The sequence below is a fragment of the Hemiscyllium ocellatum genome, chromosome 10 (assembly GCF_020745735.1).
Source record: "Hemiscyllium ocellatum isolate sHemOce1 chromosome 10, sHemOce1.pat.X.cur, whole genome shotgun sequence".
Taxonomy (NCBI): Eukaryota; Metazoa; Chordata; class Chondrichthyes; order Orectolobiformes; family Hemiscylliidae; genus Hemiscyllium; species Hemiscyllium ocellatum.
This window is the reverse complement of record NC_083410.1, coordinates 21,023,298-21,045,902: the sequence shown is the minus strand read 5'-3', so window position 1 is coordinate 21,045,902 and position 22,605 is coordinate 21,023,298. Positions and strand designations below refer to the sequence as shown.

Here is a 22,605-nt window from a genome sequence, read left to right as displayed (position 1 = left end):
GGAGCCAGGAAATGTGATACTCATCACAGTATTCCTAACCTCTGACCTGCTCTTGTAGCCACTGTATTTATGTGGTGAGTCCAGTTAAATTTCTGGTCAATAGTAACCCCCAGGATGTTGATAATGGGGGTTTCTGTGATGGTAACACCATTAAATGTCAAGGGGTGGTGATTAAATCATCTCTTATTGAAGATGGTCATTGCCTAGCATTTGTGTGGCATCAGTGTTACTTGCTACTTGTCAGCTCAAGCCTACATCTTGTCCAGATCGTGTTGCATTTGAACATACACTGCTTCATTTTTTGAGGAGTTGCAAATGGTGCTGAACATTGTGTAATCATCAGCAAACGTCACCACTTCTGACGTTATGATGGAGGGAAGGTCACTAATGAAGCAGCTAAAGATGGTTGGGCATAGGACACTATCTGGCAGAATTCCTGCTGAGATGTCCTGGAGCTGAGATGGCTGACCTCGACCAACCACTGACCATCTTCCTATCTTGCATCAAGTCAAGATCTATCTCTCAGAATCCAATAGTGGACTGACTGCCGTTTGGTCTGACCAATGAGGCATTAACCCTAAACTTTGTCATCATTAGATTCCCTACAGTGTGGAAACAGGCCCTTTGGCCCAACAAGTCCACACTGATCCTCCGAAGAGTAACCCACCCAGACCCATTTCCCTCTGAATGATGAACCTGACACAGCAATTTAGCATGGTCAATTCACCTTGCTCGCACATCTTTGGACCGTAGGAGGAAACCCACGCAGACACGAGGAGAATGTGCACGTTCCACACAGATAGTCACCCACCCAAGGCTGGAATCGAACCTGGGCCCCTGGTGCTGTGAAGCAGCAGTGCTAACCACTGGGCCACCGTGCCGCCCCAGACAGTTAAGAGTCAACCGCATTGCTCTGGGTCTGGAGTCAGGTGTAGACCAGACTAGGTAAGGATGACAGATTTTCTTTCCTAAAGGACATGATTGAACCAGATGGCATTTTAACAACCATTGTTTAGGTCAGGATTACTGAGACTAGCTTTCAATTCCAGATTTATTAATTTTAATTTAAATTCCACCAGCTGCCATGGTGGGATATGAACTGACGTCCCTTGGGCATTACATTTACTAATCCTGCCACATTACAAAGTTGTAACTTCAACTTTCCTGAAATTTTCTGTCCATTTCACTGTGTATTCTTTGCTTTATGTGCAATGTCTTTCACTGATCTGTTTTCTTTGTCTTGAGCCTTTGCAACTATTCTCTGCGCATTACAGGATGTGGAATATATTTTCCGACAATGCAGGGCAATCCACTAAAGAAAATTGGAGGTCAACATTTGAATTAAAAGCCTTCATTGCTGCAGCACTTCCCTATGTGTCTGCTCTATTTTAAACTGATCTTAATGTTAAATTGATGTGCAATTAGTTTTTAATTCTTTGTCTGCTGGAAAGCTTAACTGTGGCTCCCTTGTGAGAGAGTGTTGACTGTTCTCAGCCCTCCTGAGCGGGAGAAAGAGTAAATTGATCTGAGACAAAGTCCTGTGACTAGTCTGCCATAAGGTAAATAGCGTCTGTTTGATATCACCTCACTGTCAGTCAAAATTAACCAAACCTTTTGTAATGCTTAAACATTAATCACAGAGTCTGCTGGTTTTGAACAAAAAGCTTGGCTTTTAGTTTCATTAAAAATGATTGCACAGGATAGTCCACAGTAAGCAAAGAGCAATTTGCTTAGCTCTGTCAACCTAGCTAGTGTTTGAAAGTCTTGTCAGTGAATTGTAAAAAGACCTTTTTTTTGTACAATCCAAGTAATTCTTTCCCTTGGCTTAGACGATCCCCTTGCCAGCTGCAGTGGTGTGCCTTGGATTTCCAGTACTGTAGACAAATTTGCTACTGAATAGTTGGATGGATGAGCAACTTTTAACTTCAGTTCATTCCAAAGCTAAACTGACCATTATAGATATACTGTCATGTTCCTGCCCACTTTGCACCAGATTTGCAAGCCACTTTTGATCTTTCACTTTTGCATACAATAAAAAAACTCCTTCAATGTAATTAGAACACATCTTAAATGTCTACCTATACCTGATCGGCCAGCACTCTACCTTCCATGTATGTTTGAAGGTTAGACCCTGGGTTTTGTTGAGCACTTTCCACACCATGGCAGCCATCTTTTCAAAATGTCAATTGATGAGATCCACACTGTGCCGGCTCAGTCTTCTATAAACAATGGAGGTGAGTGTTTGACAACAAAGACCATTGCAGACCAACTGAAGTCCTAGTGTACAAAGCAGTTGTCATGTTCACACTCCCTTACTACAGTGAGACCTGGACCATGTATCAGTGAAATTTAACAGTACTCGAGAAATTCCATCTGCCATGCTTCCATTGCATCCTCTGGTTCAATAGAAGGGCCATTAAACAAACACTAGTATATATCTTAGGGATAGTTCCACAAAACTCTTGCAAAATCAACTTAGATGAGTCCAGGTAACCAAACACAGTCTCCCCAGCCAAGTCCTATTCTTTAAGGTTTTAAAAGACCAAAGTTCAAGGGAGAACTGAAAAGAAAGCTTCAAAGTCACTCTGATGCTCTCCTTGAAGCATGGCAAGATTAACATTAATGCTTGAAGGAGCTTATAAAACGGGAGTAAATCCTGAACTTTGGTCTCGCAACTGCATTGTGGAATATCCCACCTCATGTGCCCAAAGATCCAGAGACTAAAAATGACTCATGGCAGAAACTCGCAGCCCTGCGTAAAAACCATCCTCCACTCGAGGAACAAGTGGAAATCTTTTTTCATCCTTGATGTTTCAAATGAAGTTGATTTCAGCATGGTTTTATTCACTTGTGGCCAAATCCACATTTGTCAACTATTATTCTGTTCCTTCAACCCATTGCATCCAGATGGTTGAAATATCCGTAGCAGACTTGTGGCCTGGATGCTGTGGAGCTGTAAACAAAAATGTGGTAAATGCAATATTTGGAAAAAAAAATTGTTACGTTCTTCTGTTTTGGCTGTCTGACAGGCTATGTTGCAAAGTCCCGTCCTTTGGCTTGTTGCTGTTTTCATGGTAGTTGATGTAGCATGGATCTTGTCTGTCCCTAGGGGTTAGATAAATAACTGATAGATCTCAAAATGCAGTTTGTGTTGCAGTTGAAATCAGCTGACGGTAAAATGGGTGCTATCATTGATGAAATGCTATTTACAAGGTTATTTCCCTCTCTGTTTTTCGGTTAAAAAAAAGTCATAGCTTGCATTTCTGTAGCATCTTCACTGTAGTGAAACAGAAACTAGGAGCAGAGGTAGACCATTCAGCCCTTCAAATCTGCTCCTTATGACTGATCCTATATCTCAGTACCATATTCTTGCCTTCTCCCCATGCCTTTGATGCTTTTAAAACCTTCTGTGAACATGTTCCAGAAATATCCCAAGGTTTTTCTAGGAAGTGTTAATGAGCAAAGCTTAACACATTGTGGGAGGGAATTCCAAAACAGGTCCTAGAGAGGACACGACTTCCAATGGTGGGGCAATTAAAATTGAGGCTGGACCACAGACCAGAAATTGAGAAATCCAGTTATCTCTTTGGTCTGGAGGTTATCATAGAAATAAGTGGAGTAAAGCAATGGAATGATATGAAAATGAGGAAGAAAATTTTAATTGAGAAACTGCTGGCTCAGGAACGATATTAGTCAGTGAATATGTGATGCATGAACAGGATTTGATGAAAGTTAGGATATGAGCTGCAGGACTTTGGGTGAATTAACTTTACGGAGTATAGGAGTTATGAGGCTGGCCAGAAGAGCATTCAAATAATCAAGCCTGGGATTACAAAGGTATGGATGAGGGTTTCAGAAGGATGTAAGTGGACCCTGACCTTGGTGTGGTGATGGAAGCTAATGGCAGCATATCTTGTTGAGGTGAAATGGAACTGTCAACATTACAACATCTATTAAAAACCCTCTTCTTTTGGTTGAACCAAGATGTTGACACCCGAATTCTGTTTCTATTGTGCATAGAGCAGCCTAGGACTTGGAGTCTAACTTGAGTTTTTTGACTCAGTAATATTCAAAGCAAATCAGTACAAATCATTCCTGGACAATCTAGGAACACAGAATTTAACTCAGCTGTGAACATCTTGCAAACTTGACCACCTAAAATGCATTCAGTATCAGGCTGTTCACTGGGAGTTGGTCTCAGGAAATCCAATGATTGTGATCTCTCTCAGTCATTATACATATGCAAACACAGTTGGACTATTTTGAGACAACTTTGGAATTTTTATGGAAGTTCACATGTATTGCAAAGAGCACAAGTATCGCCTTGCGACAGGTCAGACACACGGTTATCGACTATATTTCTTTACAATATAGCAACTTAAGAGTATAAAGGCAGTAAGAGTATTCTTAAGAGGGAAATCAGGAGGGCAAAAAGGGGACATGAGATAGCTTTGGCAAATAGGGTTAAGAAGAATCCAAAGGGTTTATACAAATGCATTAAGGACTGGGCCCCTCAAAAATCAGCAAGGTGGCCTTTGTGTGGAGCCACAGGAGATGGGGGAGATACTAAATGAGCATTTTGTATCAGTGTTTACTGTGAAAAAGTACGTGGAAGACATAGAATGTATGGAAATTGATTGTGACATCTTGAAAAATGTCCATATCACAGACAAGGATGTCTTGAAACACATAAAATGAATAAATCCCCAGGACATGATCAGGTGTACCCTCAAACTCAGTAGGAAGCTAGGGAAGTGATTGCTGGGCCTGTTGCTGAGATACTTGTAACATCGATAGGTGAGGTAAGGTGCCGGAAGACTGGAGATTGGCTAACGTGATACCACTATTTAAGACAGGTAGTAAGGACAAGCCAGGGAACGAGAGACTGGTGAACCTAATGGTGGTGGGCAAGTTGTTGGAAGGAATCTTGAGAGGGATATACGTGTATTTGGAAAGGCAAGAACTGATTAGGGATAGTTAACATGGCTTTGTGCATGGAAAATCATGTCTCACTAGCCTTATTAAGTTTTTTTTTGAAGAAGAAACAAAGAGGACTGATGAGGGCAGAGCAGTGGGTGTGACCTACATGGACTTCAATAAGGCATTTGACAAGGTTCCCCCGGGAGACTGGTTAGCAAGGTTGGATATCATGGAATACAGGGAAACTAGCCATTTGGATACAGAACTGGCTTGAAGGTAGAAGACAGAAGGGTGGTGGTGGAGGGTTGTTTTTCAGATTGGAGGCCTGAGACCAGTGAAGTGCCACAAAGAAAGGTGCTGGGTCCACTGCTTCTCATCATTTATATAAATGATTTGGATGTGAAGGGAGGGGGTATAGTTAGTAAGTTTACAGATGATACCAAATTTGGAAGTGTGGTGGACAGTGAAGAAGGTTACCTCAGATTACAGCAAGATCTTGATCAGATGGGTCAGAGGGCTGAGGAGTGGCAGATGAAGTTTAATAAGTTTAATTTAGATAAATGCGAGATAAATATCAGATATACACTTAATGGTAAGGTCTTAGGGAGAGTTGCTGAACGAAGAGACCTTGGAGTGCAGATTCATAGCTCCTAGATAGGATAGTGAAGAAAACATTTGGTATGCTTTCCTTTATTGGTCAGAGCATGGAGTATAGGAGTTGGGAGGTCATGTTGTGCCTATACAAGACATTGGTTAGGCCACTGTTGGAATATTGTGTGCAGTTCAGGTCTCCTTCACATCGGAAGGATGCCGTGAAACGTGAAAGGGTTCAGAAAAGATTACATGTTGCCAGGGTTGGAGGATTTGAGTGACAGCAAGAGGCTGAATAGGCTGGGGCTGTTTTCCCTGGAGCATTGGAGGCTGAGGGGTCACCTTCTAGAGGTTTATAAAATCTTGGGCATGGATAGGATAAATAGACAAGGTCATTTCCTTGGGGTGTGAGAATCCAGAACTAGAGGGCATAGATTTAGGGTGAGAGGGGAAAGATATAAAAGGGACCTAAGGGGCAGCTTTTTCACGCAGAAGATGTGCCTGTATGGTATGAGCTGCCAGAGGAAGTGGTGGAGGCTGGTACAGTTGCAACATTAAAATGGCATCTGGATGGATATATGAATAGGAAAGGGAGGGATATGGGCCAAGTGCTGACAAATGGGACTAGATTAGGTTGGGATATCTGATCAGCATGGATGAGTTGCATGGAAGATGCTTTTCCAGTAATTTAGTAGCCTTATGATCCCTGCAGATTTTACAATTGGACAGCTCAGATCCTAGATTGAAAATTGGCTTGACAGATCTTTTTTTTCTTCTTTCATGAATCTCACTGAAATACAAGCTACAGATTTGTTTTTCACAATAAAACACAAGTTTATTATGCATGCTGCAAATGTGTTGCTGGTCAAAGCACAGCAGGTTAGGCAGCATCTCAGGAATAGAGAATTCGACGTTTCGAGCATAAGCCCTTCATCAGGAAAAGGGCTTATGCTCGAAACGTCGAATTCTCTATTCCTGAGATGCTGCCTAACCTGCTGTGCTTTGACCAGCAACACATTTGCAGCTGTGATCTCCAGCATCTGCAGACCTCATTTTTTACCCTTTATTATGCATGCGAAATGAAGAAACGTGGAATAAACGAACTATTCACATATAATGTGAAAGATTTTGAATCACATGATAAAAATACACTCCCATTTACCCCCGAAGCATCACTTTGTGATACTCAAGTAGCAGAGAAATTTGCCCCTCTATCATAACCATGGGTTTAACTTGGCTAGTTTTTCCAATTCCTGATCTTGAGAGTTTAATAGTGTCTTCCTTAATTATCTGTTCTGTTCTAACCAAACACTTTTGGTCTGGAATTTTAAATTGAAACCCTGACACTGAGAGAACTCTTTTATAGGAGCAACTGTTCCTGCATCTAATTTCAACCAGGACATCTGTAAACTGAAACCAAAAGCTTTCCAAGTTGTGGGTTTTCCCTAAGCCAAAAAAAACCCTCATTCTTTTCAACTGAAAGCAAGATTCTCAATGTTGACTGTGTCTGATCATAAAACTGTTACTAAGTGAACAAAGTTCCACTGTCACTCCTCCAACATTCTCTCTCGCAGTTTAGAAAGTCATGTTTTTAGTTCAATATTGAAACTCTGAAATAAATGATCTTAATTTATAATGATCACATACCTTAAATCTTAGTTGGCAAATGCTAAATGTATTGTATGGTGTTTAACACATCAGAAAACATCTAAGTTCAGTATTTGATGTTTGCTATGTTAACTGGTCTCCACAGCGTCAACAGTGCAATTAGGGCCACACAGTCTGTGAATGTTAGACAAATTTTGCCTTGTGGGAACCTCTGCAAAGGTTCAACTTTGGGGCTGCTTGCTTCATTGCTTAAAATCGATGAGCTGCATAGACACAGTAACACTAAAGCTTGCCCTTTTGAAGCTATTGATTGGTTTATCCACATGCGTGTCATGCTAAGGCAGGGTGAAGTGTTAGATCCGATTGGGTACTCCATCATTAAACTGTACAGTCCTGTATTTGTTTTGGCACTGAGTCTAAGTTAGATTCACTGGAAGTTACCATTTGATTAAAAGTTTAAAATCTACAGTAATACTCAATGTTGACAATTGTGGAGAGTTCTATTTCTATCACTGTGGTGTCGATTATAAGGAATAAAGATTTTTTTAATTTGCTAATGGAGTTAATAGCTATCAAAACATTCTAATGTGCCTTCTGTATTTTGTACAGCTTGGAGTTTGGTTTTCTTTGGGCTGTGCATATCTGGGATTGAATAACTTCGAAGGTGCTGCAAAAGCATTTCAAAGATGTGTGATGCTGGAACCTGATGTAAGTACAATACAGCAAGGACCCGGTCTCAGTACAGAAATAACTTTCAAGGCAGCAACTTTCCTTTCATTTGCCTGAAATGTAGCCTGGCTGAAATGTCCAGGTGGGCATCTGTTTTAGCACTCATCTGTATTTTTCAGATTGTGCACTGCTTCCCTGTTAAGGAGGTAATAATCATCATAAGAAGTAAATCACTTGCCCACTTTATGTTGCATAGCACCCAAACTCAGCAAAGAACCTCCATTATATATGGAAGGCATTTGTGGAGATCCTTTACTGAAGAAAAAAATTATGGCTTTTCACAGAGGCTTAAAGAATATTGTTTGATGTTGAATAATAATCAAGTTTGATATGAGAGACAGAATTTCACTTAACCCAAATATTGAAAATGTTTGATCTCTGTGGATGTGAAGAAGACAATATTAAAACTCAGCTAACCAGGCTTTGGAAGACAAACTGAGGCATATTATTTATACAATAATAAACACAGACAAGACTCCAGATAATAAAAATAGAAAATGCTGGAGAAACTCAGCAGGTCTGGCAGCAGAGATACAGCGTTGACTTTTTCAGGTCTGTGGCCTTTTACCAAAACTGGTCTTGAGACTCTTAGAAGCTTTTATTTACCGAGAGGCCATATACTTATTAAGTACCTCCAACCAACTGTCCCCCTTTAAGTCTGCTTCCATAACACAAACTGGTGAGTCCCTAGTTATAGCCACCATCTAAATACAATTAATACCTGAATTGATGTACATTTTCCTATAATGCTATTTTCAGGTTGGTGCTGATTCAGTACTTCTGTGTTATAGTGCAAATATATCTGGATTTATTTTTGAATACTTTTTCTGAATAACATGGGATAATATCTGAATAATATAACTACTCCGTTTGGCATCGAAAGTGCTTGGAGCTAAGAACCCGAGCACATCTTTGAGCCTGCGGTGTTTTGTGAGATTTAAAGTAACATTAGTTTCATAATCTGAAAAAGCAGTTAAAGCGAATATAATTAATGGATGTAGTCTGGTGACTAGACTTAAATGCCCAGCAGTCATGTCGCTTATAATGTATGCTTAGTATTCACATAACCAGGGAAGAGGGAGCAGCTGAAAGTGTTTTTTAACTTTGACTGCATGTTACTTAAATAAACTACCACCATGATAGTGATTTAGAGGCAAGCACATAAAGTGTTTTAATTCATCACCCATTGATGTGTAATAGAATTGCAAATCATTCTGAATAGTATATACATGTGGCTAAAACTGTCCCAAAGGGATTCTATGAAATGCATTTGCACTTTATATTTCTGTAAATATTTTGATTTGGCATTTTGATGGCTCATAGCCACTTGTACAATTTAATGGGAACAGTCCGTTAGCTTACACTAAGCCCGGAGCTCCTACAGATTTATCATTGCCACCGTCACAAACAATTTCTTATTTTAAAAATATCAAAAGTTTTTTGTTGAAGGAAGATGTGCAGAGCCAGCCCTTTCCACTTAACGTCTCTCCAAATTATTTATATTTGTTGAAATGCTGTGAAATCTTGTGCTTTTTGTAGATCCACCAATGCAGAGCTCTTTTCATCCTCACTTAATTTGTCATGCCTTATTGGGGTAATACACTGGAAATCAAGACCCATTATTCCTGGCGTCATCGCAAAAGTTAAACATTTTATAAAAGTATGTGAAATTCTGTGATTTAACTGCTTTTAGACTCAGGTTGCCAGAAAGCACAGACCAAGTTTCTGAACTTATCAAGAATTACTATTTATTACAAAGAAATAGATTCTACTAACAGGTAAAAAAAATTATGAACTGCCAGTGTATAACTGTACCAGTTAAAACTCTGAACCCTTTCTAAAATTCCCCTACACGTGCACACATGCAAACACAGACAGATGTAAAATATGTTATGGATAGGCTGGGAAGACAGTTAAATGGCCCTGTCCTCAAGGTTCACTGATATGATCCTTTTGGCTTGTCAGAGATTTCTGCTTCTCGATCTCTGTTCTCCAGAAACTTTGCTTACAATAGGTATAGAGTGACTGATTCACAGCTTATGAAGTCTCTGGCTTATTGGTTGAAAGCAACAGCTTACTGCAACTGGTAAGGAGAAATACACTGGCTTTCTTCAGGCCTTAAGTATTTTTTACTGTGGGAAATTGACACCATCTATCTTTCCAGAGATCATAGGCCTTCTGACCATACTGTTTACATCCACAAGTTGTTCATCTATCTGGGAGCCAAACACATCATTGTTAGCAGGCAGAAGGCCTTTGTCATTGGTCTCAGGACGGTGACCAGTTGTCAATCAGCTATTTGTTGCAGGTCGAATTTTTTAGTGGGCCTAGAAATCATGTAATTTACTTTTTGTGTCACAGCCACTTCAAAGGTCTGTTGATGTCTGTCCAGGTGGTTGATCATCAAGGACACAGATGGCAGAAACACTCAATTTCCCTTGCTGTGCTACAGAAAGGAGTCTGAGATTTGCTGTTTGATGTCAGGTAGTTGAGTATACTTTGTGCAGAATAAATGCATGACAGGAAACAATCTTTGTGAGACTGATCTTACATCTTTGCAGAATCCTATGATTGGAGATATATTTAATTGTGAGAGAGCTTCTTGATATTCCTTTGTTTGAACTTTGAGCTATAAACTAGGTATAGCCTTCCCACAGTTTGTTTTTTTTCTTATTTGGGCTGTAGGTGTCACTGGCTGGACCAGCATCTATTTCCCATTCCCAGTTATCCTTGAAAGGTAAAGACCCATCTTCAACAAGTGTCGTTCATGTAGTGGAGGTACATCCACAAATATGGTCAGGAGGGGATTCTAGGATTGTGACCCACTGGTGTTGAAGGAATTGTAATATATTTTCGAGCCTGAATGATGGCACAAACTCTAATGTACCTGTTGTCATAGAGTCATAGATGTACAGCACAGAAGCAGACCTTGGTCGAACTCATCCATACAACCAGATAGCCTAACCTAATCTAGTCCATATCTGCCAGCATTTAGCCCATATCTCTCTAAACCTTTCCTATTCATATATCCTTCCAGATACCTTTCAAATGTTGTATTTGTACCAGCCTCCTCCATTTCCTCTGGCAGTTCGTTCCATACACAACACCACTTTCTGCCTGAAAATGTTGCCCCTTAGGTGCCTTTTAAATCTTTCCCCCCTCATCCTCTAGTTTAAGACTCCCTTATCCTGGGAAAAGACCTTGGCTGTTCGCCGTCTTCACTCACATCTTCAAAATGGAAGTTCAGACACATGTTTAAAAAGCACTTACTAAAACAACACATCTCAGTTTGAATACATATGGAATTAAAGCAAAGTGTACCAGGACCACTGATGGTCAACCAAGGGACTCAGCACAGTCAACCCCACAATGTACTTCTCACTAACATCTGAGAATATGTGCCAAACTTGGGAGAGTTGATTCATAGACTAGTCCAGAACTATACATCAAGATTTTACAAGTGGAGAATTGGGTGATTGACATATAGTTGAATTTGGAATTTCGAAGTGGGTGACTATGTTATTCTATCTATCAGTCACATTCACTGAGGTAAAAATGTTTAGCTCAGTGATTTTAATAATCTTTATTCAGTTCCTAGTCATTAGAGAAAAATATGTTCTGGTCAATCAAATATGGAAAAGTAAACAACAGGGACTGCTGCTCTTGCTCACTGAGTCACGTTGATGGGCAAACAGTGGTCATTGTATTAGGTCGTTGGCTGTTCAGTGGTGGGGCTTGTTTGGAAACTCACCTGTGTAAACATATATGATCAGGCTGAAAGATGGTGTGGTGGTTGTAGGTACACAAGATGTATTATCGGTGACATTTGTCCATGTAAAAAGACTAAGATCCAATATGCTATCCCTCATTTGGCTGTTTTGAGTTCTAATAGTTTTACTGAGCAAGTGTTCCATGCTGTAGAAATGCTCAGTACAAACAATGGGCACCAAAAATAAGAGAACGGTCCCAGTACTGACATTCCTCAGTATGACAAATATGAAATTAGAGATCATGTGAGCAATTACGGAGAAAACTGCGTGGAATGGAACATTATATGCCCCATGTGGTGTACATCTTAACTAGAACATTCAGTTAGCTTCCATAAAACGCCAACTTTTAGACCATTTATATTTCCAGCTTTTCCTTTATAATGAAGTACAAATGATTTTGAAAACTGCAGCTGCCAGGGATCCAAGAAACATTTAAAATGACCTAACCATCAGATTTAACATGGTCTTGCAGTGTACCTCTAATTTTCTTTTATTCTTGGTTTAACAGAATTTTGACACAGTTTGATTGTTGTAGCTGTTGTCGCAATCTGTGACCTGAATAATTAATGCCATATTGATGATGGATCAACTTCAAGGAAATGTATGAGAAATAATTTGGCCCATTGCGTCTCTGCTGGTTTTTTGAATGAGCTGGTCCTACACCTTTGCCTTTCCTATGCTCCCCTTCAAATATTCCTCCTACAGGTATTTTGCCTGAATCTTTGATATCAGAGAGCTTGAAAGAATTGGTAAGGAGGCATCATGAGAAATATGGCCAAGGATGACCGTTTACACCTTCCAAAGAACAGTTTTAAAAAGCAGTAACATGATCCAACTTGTCAGCCATCGTGTGAACCTCGAGCTGTTAGAAATTTAGATCCATCAGCTTCTCTTAAATATTGTAAAGTCAGAAGTCATACAACACTAGGTCCAACAAGTGTGTTTGGAATCACAAGCTTTTGGAGCGCTACTCCTTCATCACATGAAGCTTTCGAAGCCTGATATCGTGTGACTTCGGACTTTGTCCACCCCACTCCAACACCGGCACCTCCACATCTTAACTATTGTAATTGTGCAGAAATGAAATAATTACATTTGATTTATCTCCAGTTGAAGGTATGGATTCACTGTACATGTTTCTGTTCTTTCAGAATGCAGAAGCTTGGAACAACTTATCAACAGCATATATCCGATTAAAGGAAAAGTAAGTTGCATACATGTACCTGTTATTATGCGACTAGAGAATATCGGTTTGACAAATAAAGGAATTCTGAGCATTTCAAAATATATATTTTATACTTCTGACCCTTTTTGATTATTTAAGAGCATACAGGATTAGGGTGTAGGTTTCCTCGCTGAGCTGTAGGTTTGATATCGAGACGTTTCATTACCTGGCTAGGTAACATCATCAGTGGCGACCTCCTGGGACAGGCCAAGCAAAGAGATGCCAGAGAATTCCTAGAGGCCTGGCACTCCAACCACAACGCCATAAACAAACACACAGATCTAGATGCCATCTATCAACCCCTCAGAAAACGAACAGGAAATAACATCACCACAAACCCCAGGAATCCCATCCAGGAGAAAGATATAAATAGAAAGCAGGAGACAACAGCTTCGCTTCACTTGGAGGTTGCCACCGATGATGTTACCTAGCCAGGTAATGAAATGTCTGGGTATCAAACCTACAGCTCAGCGAACAAACGTACACCCTAAACCTCAACCTGAGCTACTAACCTTCACAAACTTTACAAAAAGCATACAGGATGTTGTGATAAATAGGGCTAGGAAAAAGTGAGTACTGCAGATGCTTGAAATCAGAGTCTAGATTAGAGTAGTGCTGGAAAAGCACAGCAGGTCAGGCAGCATCCGAGGAGCTGATGAAGGGATTTTGCTCGAAACGTTGATTTTCCTGCTCCTGTGATGCTGCCAATAAATAGGGCTGCTTTGTTAGTGCATCGCTTAGGTATATTATTTTGAAACATTTGGTATAAGCACGCACAAAGTTGTTTAATAGACTGATCCCTATTGCTCATGCCTTTTCTACAGTAATGTTTCAATACAGTAGAACTACATTGAATATCAGAGCCAGAAACCTTTGAACCTGTTGTTTGATTAAACGATTAAGATATTTTGTCTCAATTGCAGTATTGAAACCTGAGGGCATGTTCTTGTGGTACAAAACCATATCAAAATTTGTGCTATTGTATTCTTGGAATGTACTTGACTTAAAAGAGAGAAAGATTTTTTATTTTCATTTGCAAAGAATAGATAAGTCTTCCTTTGTAGAGTTAAAAATCACACAACACCAGGTTATAGTCCAGCAGGTTTAATTGGAAGCACACTAGCTTTCGGAGTGCCGCTCCTTCATCAAGTGAAGTCATTTGTAGAGTTAGCTAGTGATCATCTTAGGTTTAAGAGTCATGATTTGGTGATGCTGGTGTTGGACTTGGGTGTACAAAGTTAAAAATCACACAACACCAGGTTATAGTCCAACAGGTTTAATTGGAAGCACACTAGCTTTCGCAGCGCCGCTCCACAATCACCTGGTGACGGAGTGGCACTCCGAAAGCTAATGTGCTTCCAATTAAACCTATTGGAGTATAACCTGGTGTTGTGTGATTTTTAACTCTGTTTAAGAGTGAATAGATACAGGGAAAGTATTTTGCCTTACTTTGGTCAGTCAAACCCTATGCAAGCATAAAACGCAAAAAACTCTTAAGATCAAGGAAGTATGTCTGATCTGTTATATAATTCCATATTACATAGAAACAAAGCATTGCGAACTCTCCAAGAAGCCATTAAATGTAATTATGAGCACTGGCAGATCTGGGAGAACTACTTACTTACCTGCATTGATGTTGGTGAATTTGGCGATGGCATTAAGGCATACCATCGACTCATGGATTTGAAAGACAAGTACAGAGATGTTCAGGTGAGCTCTTTTTTAAATTGTTTCTGGACTTTGCTTTCTGATCTCGCAGTCAAGTGAATGCTACGTTTTCAGTGAAAAGGAGCAATCCATGACATATCACCTGTTCAGTTACTAGTGCTTTCTCCCGCTGAACAATTGTTTCTTCTGATTGAGGAACTTTGAATGCAGGGACACAATCTCAAGGTAAAGGCTGATCATTTAAAACTAAGCTGAGGGTAACTTTTTTCACTAGAAGTTTTGTGATTCTTTGGAATTCTCTATGCCAGAGGATGGTAGACACTCTTGTTGAATATATTTAAGGCCGAGACAGATTTTTGGTCTCAGGGGATGCAAAGAGTGGGCAGGAGGCTGGGGTTAAGACTAATGATCAGTCATGATCGCATCGAATGGCAGAGCAAGCTTGAGGGACCATGTGGTCTACTCTGACTCTTGTTTCTTCTGTTTGCCTTTAAATGTTTCTTGAAAGTGGAGGTGATAGTTGTGAAGCTCACATATTTCACAGAGGTTTTGCAGGTCATGTTATTTGCAAAAGATTTCACTGTACAGAGGCACCTCGATTAACCGAACGAGATAGGCAGGCACAATTTCGTTGTGACAATTGATTATTCGGTTAATTGATTCAGTGTCTTTCCTCTGGGACGTTGAGTTTTCTGAAGTTTCCTTTTTCCTTGCTCTGCCTGCCTTGCTCCCTCTCTCTGTCTCAGGGTCTGTTTCTGAGCCAACACACAGTTGTCTGCAAGGGACCTGCAGCATTGCTGAAATATCACCCTGCCCCGCCCCACCTCCATCAGTTCAATGGGATTGATACAGCGAGCACTTGCTATATCTGCTCCCACCCAGTTCAGGAGACTAGGCAGTAGCACACCGTGTGCGGGCCCCCCCCCCTTCCCCCCCCCCCCCCCCCCCCCCCCCCCCACACCCCCGTCTGCCACCACCCCCTCACCCGTCAGACCCCCCCAAACCCTGTCCAACTGCACCGCACAGTTCGCCCTCGCCCCCAATCAAACTCGTCCATCCATGCACTCTCCGCCCAACCCTCCCCACAACTGTGCTCCCTGTCCGACCCCGCTACCCGTCCGACACTCCCCCCGAGCCCGCTTCCCATCTGAAGACCCCCAACCCCGCTCACCGTCCGACCTCCCTGACCCTGCTCCCAGTCCGACCCCTCCCCAACCCACTCACCGTCCGACCCCTCCCTGACCCCCCCTCCCTGTCTAACCCTCCCGAACCCGCTCACCATCTGACCCCACCCCAGACCCCGCTCCCAGTCCGACCCCTCCCCGACCCACTCACCGTCTGACCCCTCCCCAACCGCCCTCTCTGTCCGGCCCACCCGACTCCGCTCACCATCTGACCCCCAGACCCCGCTCCCAGTCCGACCACCCTGACCCCGCTTCCCATCTGAACCCCCCCCGACTCCGCTCACCGTCCGACCCCCCACCCCCTGACCCCGCTCCCAGTCTGACCCTCCCCAAACCACTCACCTTCCGACCCCTCCCCGAACTCCCTCCCTGTCCGACCCCGCTCACCGTCTGACTCCCCAGACCCTGCTCCCAGTCTGACCCCTCCCCGACCCACTCACCGTCCAACCCCTCCCCGACCCTCCTCCCTGGCCAACCCCCCCGACGCCGCTCACCTTCTGAATCCCCAACCCCGCTTCCTGCCTGACCCCGCTCACCGTCCATCCCCCCCCAACCCTGCTCCCTGTCCGATCCCCCCCAACTCTGCTCCCTGTCCGACCCCCGCCAACCCCACTCCCCGTCTGAACCCATCCGCCCCAACCCCATCCAACTGTTCCGCCCAGTCCACCACTGTCTGCGTTCCCCCCTCCCAAACATGTCCAACCCAGCACCCCAGTCTACCCCTGCTTCCACCCCCAACACACATTCCACCCTAACCTCGTCTGCGCCCCCGTCCGTCCCTTCTGCCCTGCCCATCTCCACCCCCACCCGCGGTCAGACTGGACTGGAGCGGAGCCTTTGGGATGGGGGCGGTGGGGTGAGTCTCCAAATACAGCAGATCGCGCGCACACACACGCGCACACACACACACACACCCCTTCTCACTGCGACGTTTTGACAAGTTCCACCTTTGCCCGATTGGAGAGATTGTCTTGGGATGGGAGGGGCTAGGGTAGAACTCCAGGGAAAGTGTGCGGAGACCGAGAGAGAGGGCAGGAAGTCAGTCATTTGAGGACGGTGCCTGGACTCCCATTGATGTGCAGGACTGTTCTCGGCAGCTTTTCAGTAGGCTAAGTTTGTTTTTAATCATTGTTAACAAAAGACACGATCAGTGTTGGAAACACCTCTTTAATGTAATGTTTCTATCGGGACCTTGAGATCTCCTCGGATAATCGAGGTTCCTCTGTATATTTATCACTTTCTTAGCTCTGAAGTAAAATCAAAGGAAAGTGAGATAACAACATTTGTGAACATATTTTTAAACAAAATATGAAAAAATAATCACCATTTATTTAGTCCCTTATCATATTTCTCAAGAATGCTTCCATGCTTTATGCTTTATGGAAAGGGTCGCTTCGAAGTGCCCTGACTCTAGGCAAATGAAACATGGTTAATTTGTGTATTAGACTGCAAGAAGGTGATTGTGGTTAGTCAAGAGTTAATGTATGTTGTGTTGTGTCAGTGAACTTTCGGCAGCTTGCTCATAAATTGACTCCACTATAAAGGGACACTTTAGGTTGTTTGTAATGTCTGATACATTGTTATTATGAGCTACACCCAGAAGCTGATGCTTGTAATACATCAACCTTTTGGCTGTACTTAAGTTTGAATGTAGAGATTAATTTACAGCTTTCACTTTTATTGTTATTGCTGTCTTGTCTTTTGTTTCAAACAGTAAGAGATCACAGCCCTGATTGTTCATTCAAGTTAAGAAGAAATATAGCAGAATGAGCAGAGTGGGTGATACTAAGAGTTAGGATATCACCTTTGATCCCTGCAGCCTAAGTTCAATCCTCAACTATTATTTTCCTCTGCCAGATGTTATCCCAGCGAAAATAATGCTCCAGCTGGTTTCTAAGTCCTCAACATCACTATTTAAGAAATTCTTGCCTGCAACGTACCTTCTAAGCTGCACGATAGCTCAGAGGGTCCATGCTTGGTGCTTGGCATTGACTTCCAGTTCCAGAGGTCATTATTACCATGGATCTCAGAGATCTGTGTAATGGCGGGAAAGATTAGATGGCGTGCAGGTGGGTTGCGTAAATAGTTTCATCATTGACACCAATCCTTTCTTTGTTTTAATTACAGTGTGCGTAAAGTGCAGAGTGATTTTTCGTAACAAAATATTGGTTTTAAATAAGTGTTCAGTTTTGGTGCAGTCAGTTTGATTGTCTTCCTCAGCCCTTTACATTTTTATATTTGTATTTAGCAATAATCAAGGCATAGGTGGTTGGGGGGGTGGGTGTCTCATCAATATTCATGCACAGATTGTGCAAATACTGTCATTATTGAGAAAGCATTTAAGTCCAACAGAAACACTTAACCAGTCAGAACGGTCAGTCATGAGCATACACAAACCTGTTGGAAAGATCCTGCCTGAAACACCAGGTAGATGAAGAAGGCATATACAGAAATTGTGTTTCAATAAATGTGGAAATGTGAGCAGACATTACTGGAAAGGTTTTTGTTTAAAAAAACAAGCACCAAATAAGTGTTCTGTTACCATGATGTAGCTGCACTGCAGGTGGATTTGCAACCCCTCTTTCCGAATATGGCCTCAATTTTCCAGAATTCAAAATGAATTTTAGTGCTTTAATGTTATCAACTGATCCTTCAAGTTTCTGAAGTAATGTCTGACTTTTGGGCCAGGGGCTGGGAAGAGGGGGATGCAGGACATGTTTACCTCAGACTTTGTGTGTCTAGAGAATTTCTGGCACAGAGTATATAGAAACTAGGGATGAGCACAGATCTGTGCCAATTCAAGATATCAGTATAAATTAGCTTGGCCTTGGTCATCTTTGTTATTTCTTGTTCAGTGACTGGATTCTTCAGATGAGTATAAAATATTCTTTCCACCAACACCATATGTAATTTGAAGTGAGAAACATTCTCACAAAAGGCTAATTATTATCTAAATTAACTACCTCTGTACCTTTTATTTTTTAAAATCCCGTGTTGCAGATTCATATGAAGTAGCACATACAGGCATTTGTGCAAACACATTAACTGGTTAACTTAAAATAGCACACAAAGGAAATTAAACACATTTGAGTGGTTTCCAGACCCTTTTTGGCACTCAGTTTAATCAGCCGCAAGCAGTTTGAACCCAGGTCAGGTTTATTGTGCCTGCCTGTACAAATAAGGAAGAAAAGTCCAGACAAATAGGACTAGAAGTATCCCTGTAATTCCTCTTCAACATAGTTTAAAAGTGAACGGCAGAAATGTTGCCCTACATCTGATTTCTAAACTGGGAAAAAGATTTGTAGGCCTCTGGTTCCATTGGGTTGTACATGTGTTGACTTCTGTTCACCCAAGTCCAAATGCCAGTTCAATTTTAATGCCAGCTCAAACTGAAAAAACAAATTAAGAATGACTTTGCAAAAGTTGTCAGGCAAATCAAGCATTTCCTGAAAAAGCCATTTTTGTTTTGCCAGTGACAACTATTAAGCACCTGCTGAGCTCGGGCTTGTGCTCCACATTTCAATTGTGTGATATTCTAGTCAAATGTACCACGTCTTCCATCCACATGAAACTTAAACCTCTTTAAATTTCTTAGAAACAAAATATGGCTTATCAGAAATCTCTAATGACTAAACTGCTTTAGGATTTGGTTACTAATTAGCTGCTGCCTGTTGTTTCTTAGTGAACTAACGAGCCTTTCTTTAGAGGTATCTCATTGTATCAACCTTTTGTACTGTCTGGCAGGGGTCATAAATGTGAGGCACCATTAATCGAAGTAATGTTTTCCATACTGGCATTTTTACAACATGTTCTTTTCAGTGCATTTGATTAACAAAACACAGTGTGGGCATAGTAAATACTGGCTGAGAAAAAAATGCTTTTCAGTTTATGCATTGGCGAGGAATTGGAACTGCAAACTAAAAAAAGGACAGAGACAGAAAGCAAAAAATTCAAGGAGCAAGAGTATTTATTTGAAAAAATGGCCTTGATGTTATAGAAATGTAATTGTTATAATAACATAAATTTATCCTCGACACTCTTCAAATTAACCTATCACCTCCATCCCCACCCCCATTCACCTATTGTACTCTTTGCTATCTTCCCCCACCCTCCTCTCTGACCTATCACCTCCATCCCCACCCCCATTCACCTATTGTACTCTTTGCTATCTTCCCCCACCCTCCTCTCTGACCTATCACCTCCATCCCCACCCCCATTCACCTATTGTACTCTTTTCTACCTTCTCCCCAGCTCCCCATCCCCCCCATTTATCGCTCCACCCTGGATGCTTCCTGCCTCTACTCCTGATGAAGGGCTTTTGCCCGAAGCATCGATTTACCTGCTTCTCGGATGTTGCCTGACCTGCTGTGCTTTTCCAGCACCACTCTGATCCAAACTCTTCAGATTAAGTTGTAGTTCAACAGGTTTGCAAGGGAAAGAGTTTTTTATCCACTTCTGGGACCTAGGCATTACTGGCTAGCCAGCATTTTATTGTCTGTCTCAAGTTGTCCATGAGAAGATGTCTCTGAGCTGCCTTCCGCAAAGACCATTCCCTCCGTGACTACCTGGTCAGGTCCACGCCCCCCTACAACCCACCCTCCCATCCTGCCACCGCAGGAACTGCAAAACCTGCGCCCACACCTCCTGCCTCACCTCCATCCAAGGCCCTAAAGGAGCCTTCCACATCCATCAAAGTTTTACCTGCACATCCACTAATATCATTTATTGTATCCGTTGCTCCCGATGTGGTCTCCTCTACATTGGGGAGACTGGACGCCTCCTAGCAGAGCGCTTTAGGGAACATCTCCGGAACACCCACACTAATCAACCACATCGCCCTGTGGCCCGACATTTCAACATAGGTGAGTGGAGGAGGGGATGAAGGTGATAGGTCGGGGGTGGGGGGACGGTGGAGTGGATAGGTGGAAAAGAAGATAGGCAGGTAGGACAAGTCTGGACAAGTCATGGGGACAGTGCTGAGCTGGAAATTTGGAACTAGGATGAGTTGGGGGAAGGGGAAATGAGGAAACTGTTGAAGTCCACATTGATGCCCTGGGGTTGAAGTGTTCCAAGGTGGAAGATGAGGCGTTCTTCCTCCAGGCGTCTGGTGGTGAAGGAGGCCCAGGACCTCCATGTCCTCGGCAGAGTGGGAGGGGGAGTTGAAATGTTGGGCCACAGGGTGGTGTGATTGATTGGTGTCCCGGAGATGTTCCCTAAAGCGCTCTGCTAGGAGGCGTCCAGGAGACCGCATCGGGAGCAACGGATACAATAAATGATATTGGTGGATGTGCAGGTAAACCTTTGATGGATGTGGAAGGCTCCTTTAGGGCCTTGGATGGAGGTGAGGGAGGAGGTGTGGGCGCAGGTTTTGCAATTCCTGCAATGGCAGGGGAAGGTGCCAGGATGGGAGGGTGGGTTGTAGGGGGGCGTGGACCTGACCAGGTAGTCACAGAGGGAATGGTCTTTGCGGAAGGCGGAAAGGGATGGGGAGGGAAATATATCCCTGGTGGTGGGGTCTTTTTGGAGGTGGCAGAAATGTCACAGATGATTTGGTTTATGCGAAGGTTGGTAGGGTGGAAGGTGAGCACCAGGGGTGTTCTGTCCTTGTTACGGTTGGAGGGATGGGCTCTGAGGGTGGAGGTGTGGGATGTGGACGAGATGCGTTGGAGGGCATCTTTAACCACATTGGAAGGGAAATTGCGGTCTCTAAAGAAGGAGGCCATCTGGTGTGTTCTGTGGTGGAACTGGTCCACCTGGGAGCAGATACTGCTGTGCTCTTCCAGCACCACTCCTCGGATGCTGCCTGAACTGCTGTGCCCTTCCAGCACCACTAATCCAGAATCTGGTTTCCAGCATCTGCAGTCATTGTTTTTACCTATCTTCCTATGTGCCAGGTCTGGATCCAACCAGCAGAGAGTTTGGCCCTCGATACCCATTAATTCCAGTTTTGCTGGGTCCGTTGATGGCACACTCAGCCTTGATGTCAAGGGATGTCACTCACACTTCATCTCTGGAATTCAGCTCTTTTGTCCATGTTTGAACAAAGCTGCAATGAGGTCAGGAACTAGCGTCACTGAGCAGGTTATTGCAGAGCAGGTGCTGCTTGATTGCACAGTTGATGACACTGTCCATCACTTCACTGATGATCGACAGTAGATTGATGGGGTGATAATTGGCTGGGTTGGATTTGGCCTGCTTTGTGTGTGCCTGGGCAATTTTGTATTTTATTGGTTAGATGCCAGTGTTCCAACTGTACTGGAAGAGTTTGGCTCGGGAAACAGCAAATTCTGGAGCACAAGTTGTCAGTACTGTTGTCAGAATCTTGTCAGGGCACATAGCCTTTGCAGTATCCAGTGTCTCTAACTATTTCTTGATATTACTTGGAATGAATCAAATTTGTTCATGACTGGTATCTGTAACACTGGAGGCCACTGGAGGAGGCTGCAATGGATCATCTACTTGGCCCTTCTGGCTGAACGTTGTTGTGAATACTTCAGCCTTATCTTTTGCACTTGTGTGTTAGGTTCTTCCATCATTGAGGTCAGTGCATGGTAATCAGCAGGAAGTTTCCTTACTCATGTTTAACCTGAAGCCATGAGATTTCATAAAGTTCAGAGTCAATGTTAAAAACTCCCAGGGCAACTCTCTTCCAAGTGTATGCCATTCTACCACCACCTCTGGTGATGATGGTGGTGTCTGGGATATTGTCTGTCAGGTATGGTTCCGTAAGTATGACTGCCAGACTATTGTTTGACTAGTCTGTGAGACAGTTCTTCTAATTTTGGCACTCGTCCCCAGGTGTTAGTAAGGAGGACTTTACAGGATTAGAGAGCTGTTTCTGCCTTTGCTTTTCTGGTGGCTAGGTCAAGGTCAGGTGACCTGTCTGGTTTCATTTCTTTGTTGAGGCTTT

General features: G+C 42.7%; 1 protein-coding gene across 1 annotated transcript in view; it reads left to right on the top strand.

Annotated features, from left to right (window-relative positions):
- ttc27 (tetratricopeptide repeat domain 27) overlaps positions 1-22,605 on the top strand; it is a 208,536-nt gene that overhangs the window by 132,455 nt on the left and 53,476 nt on the right. The window contains exons 14-16 of the mRNA XM_060830829.1: positions 7,729-7,827; positions 12,770-12,822; positions 14,388-14,553. Of these exons, the coding sequence (XP_060686812.1) occupies positions 7,729-7,827; positions 12,770-12,822; positions 14,388-14,553 (318 nt within the window). The remainder of the gene's footprint in view (positions 1-7,728; positions 7,828-12,769; positions 12,823-14,387; positions 14,554-22,605) is intronic.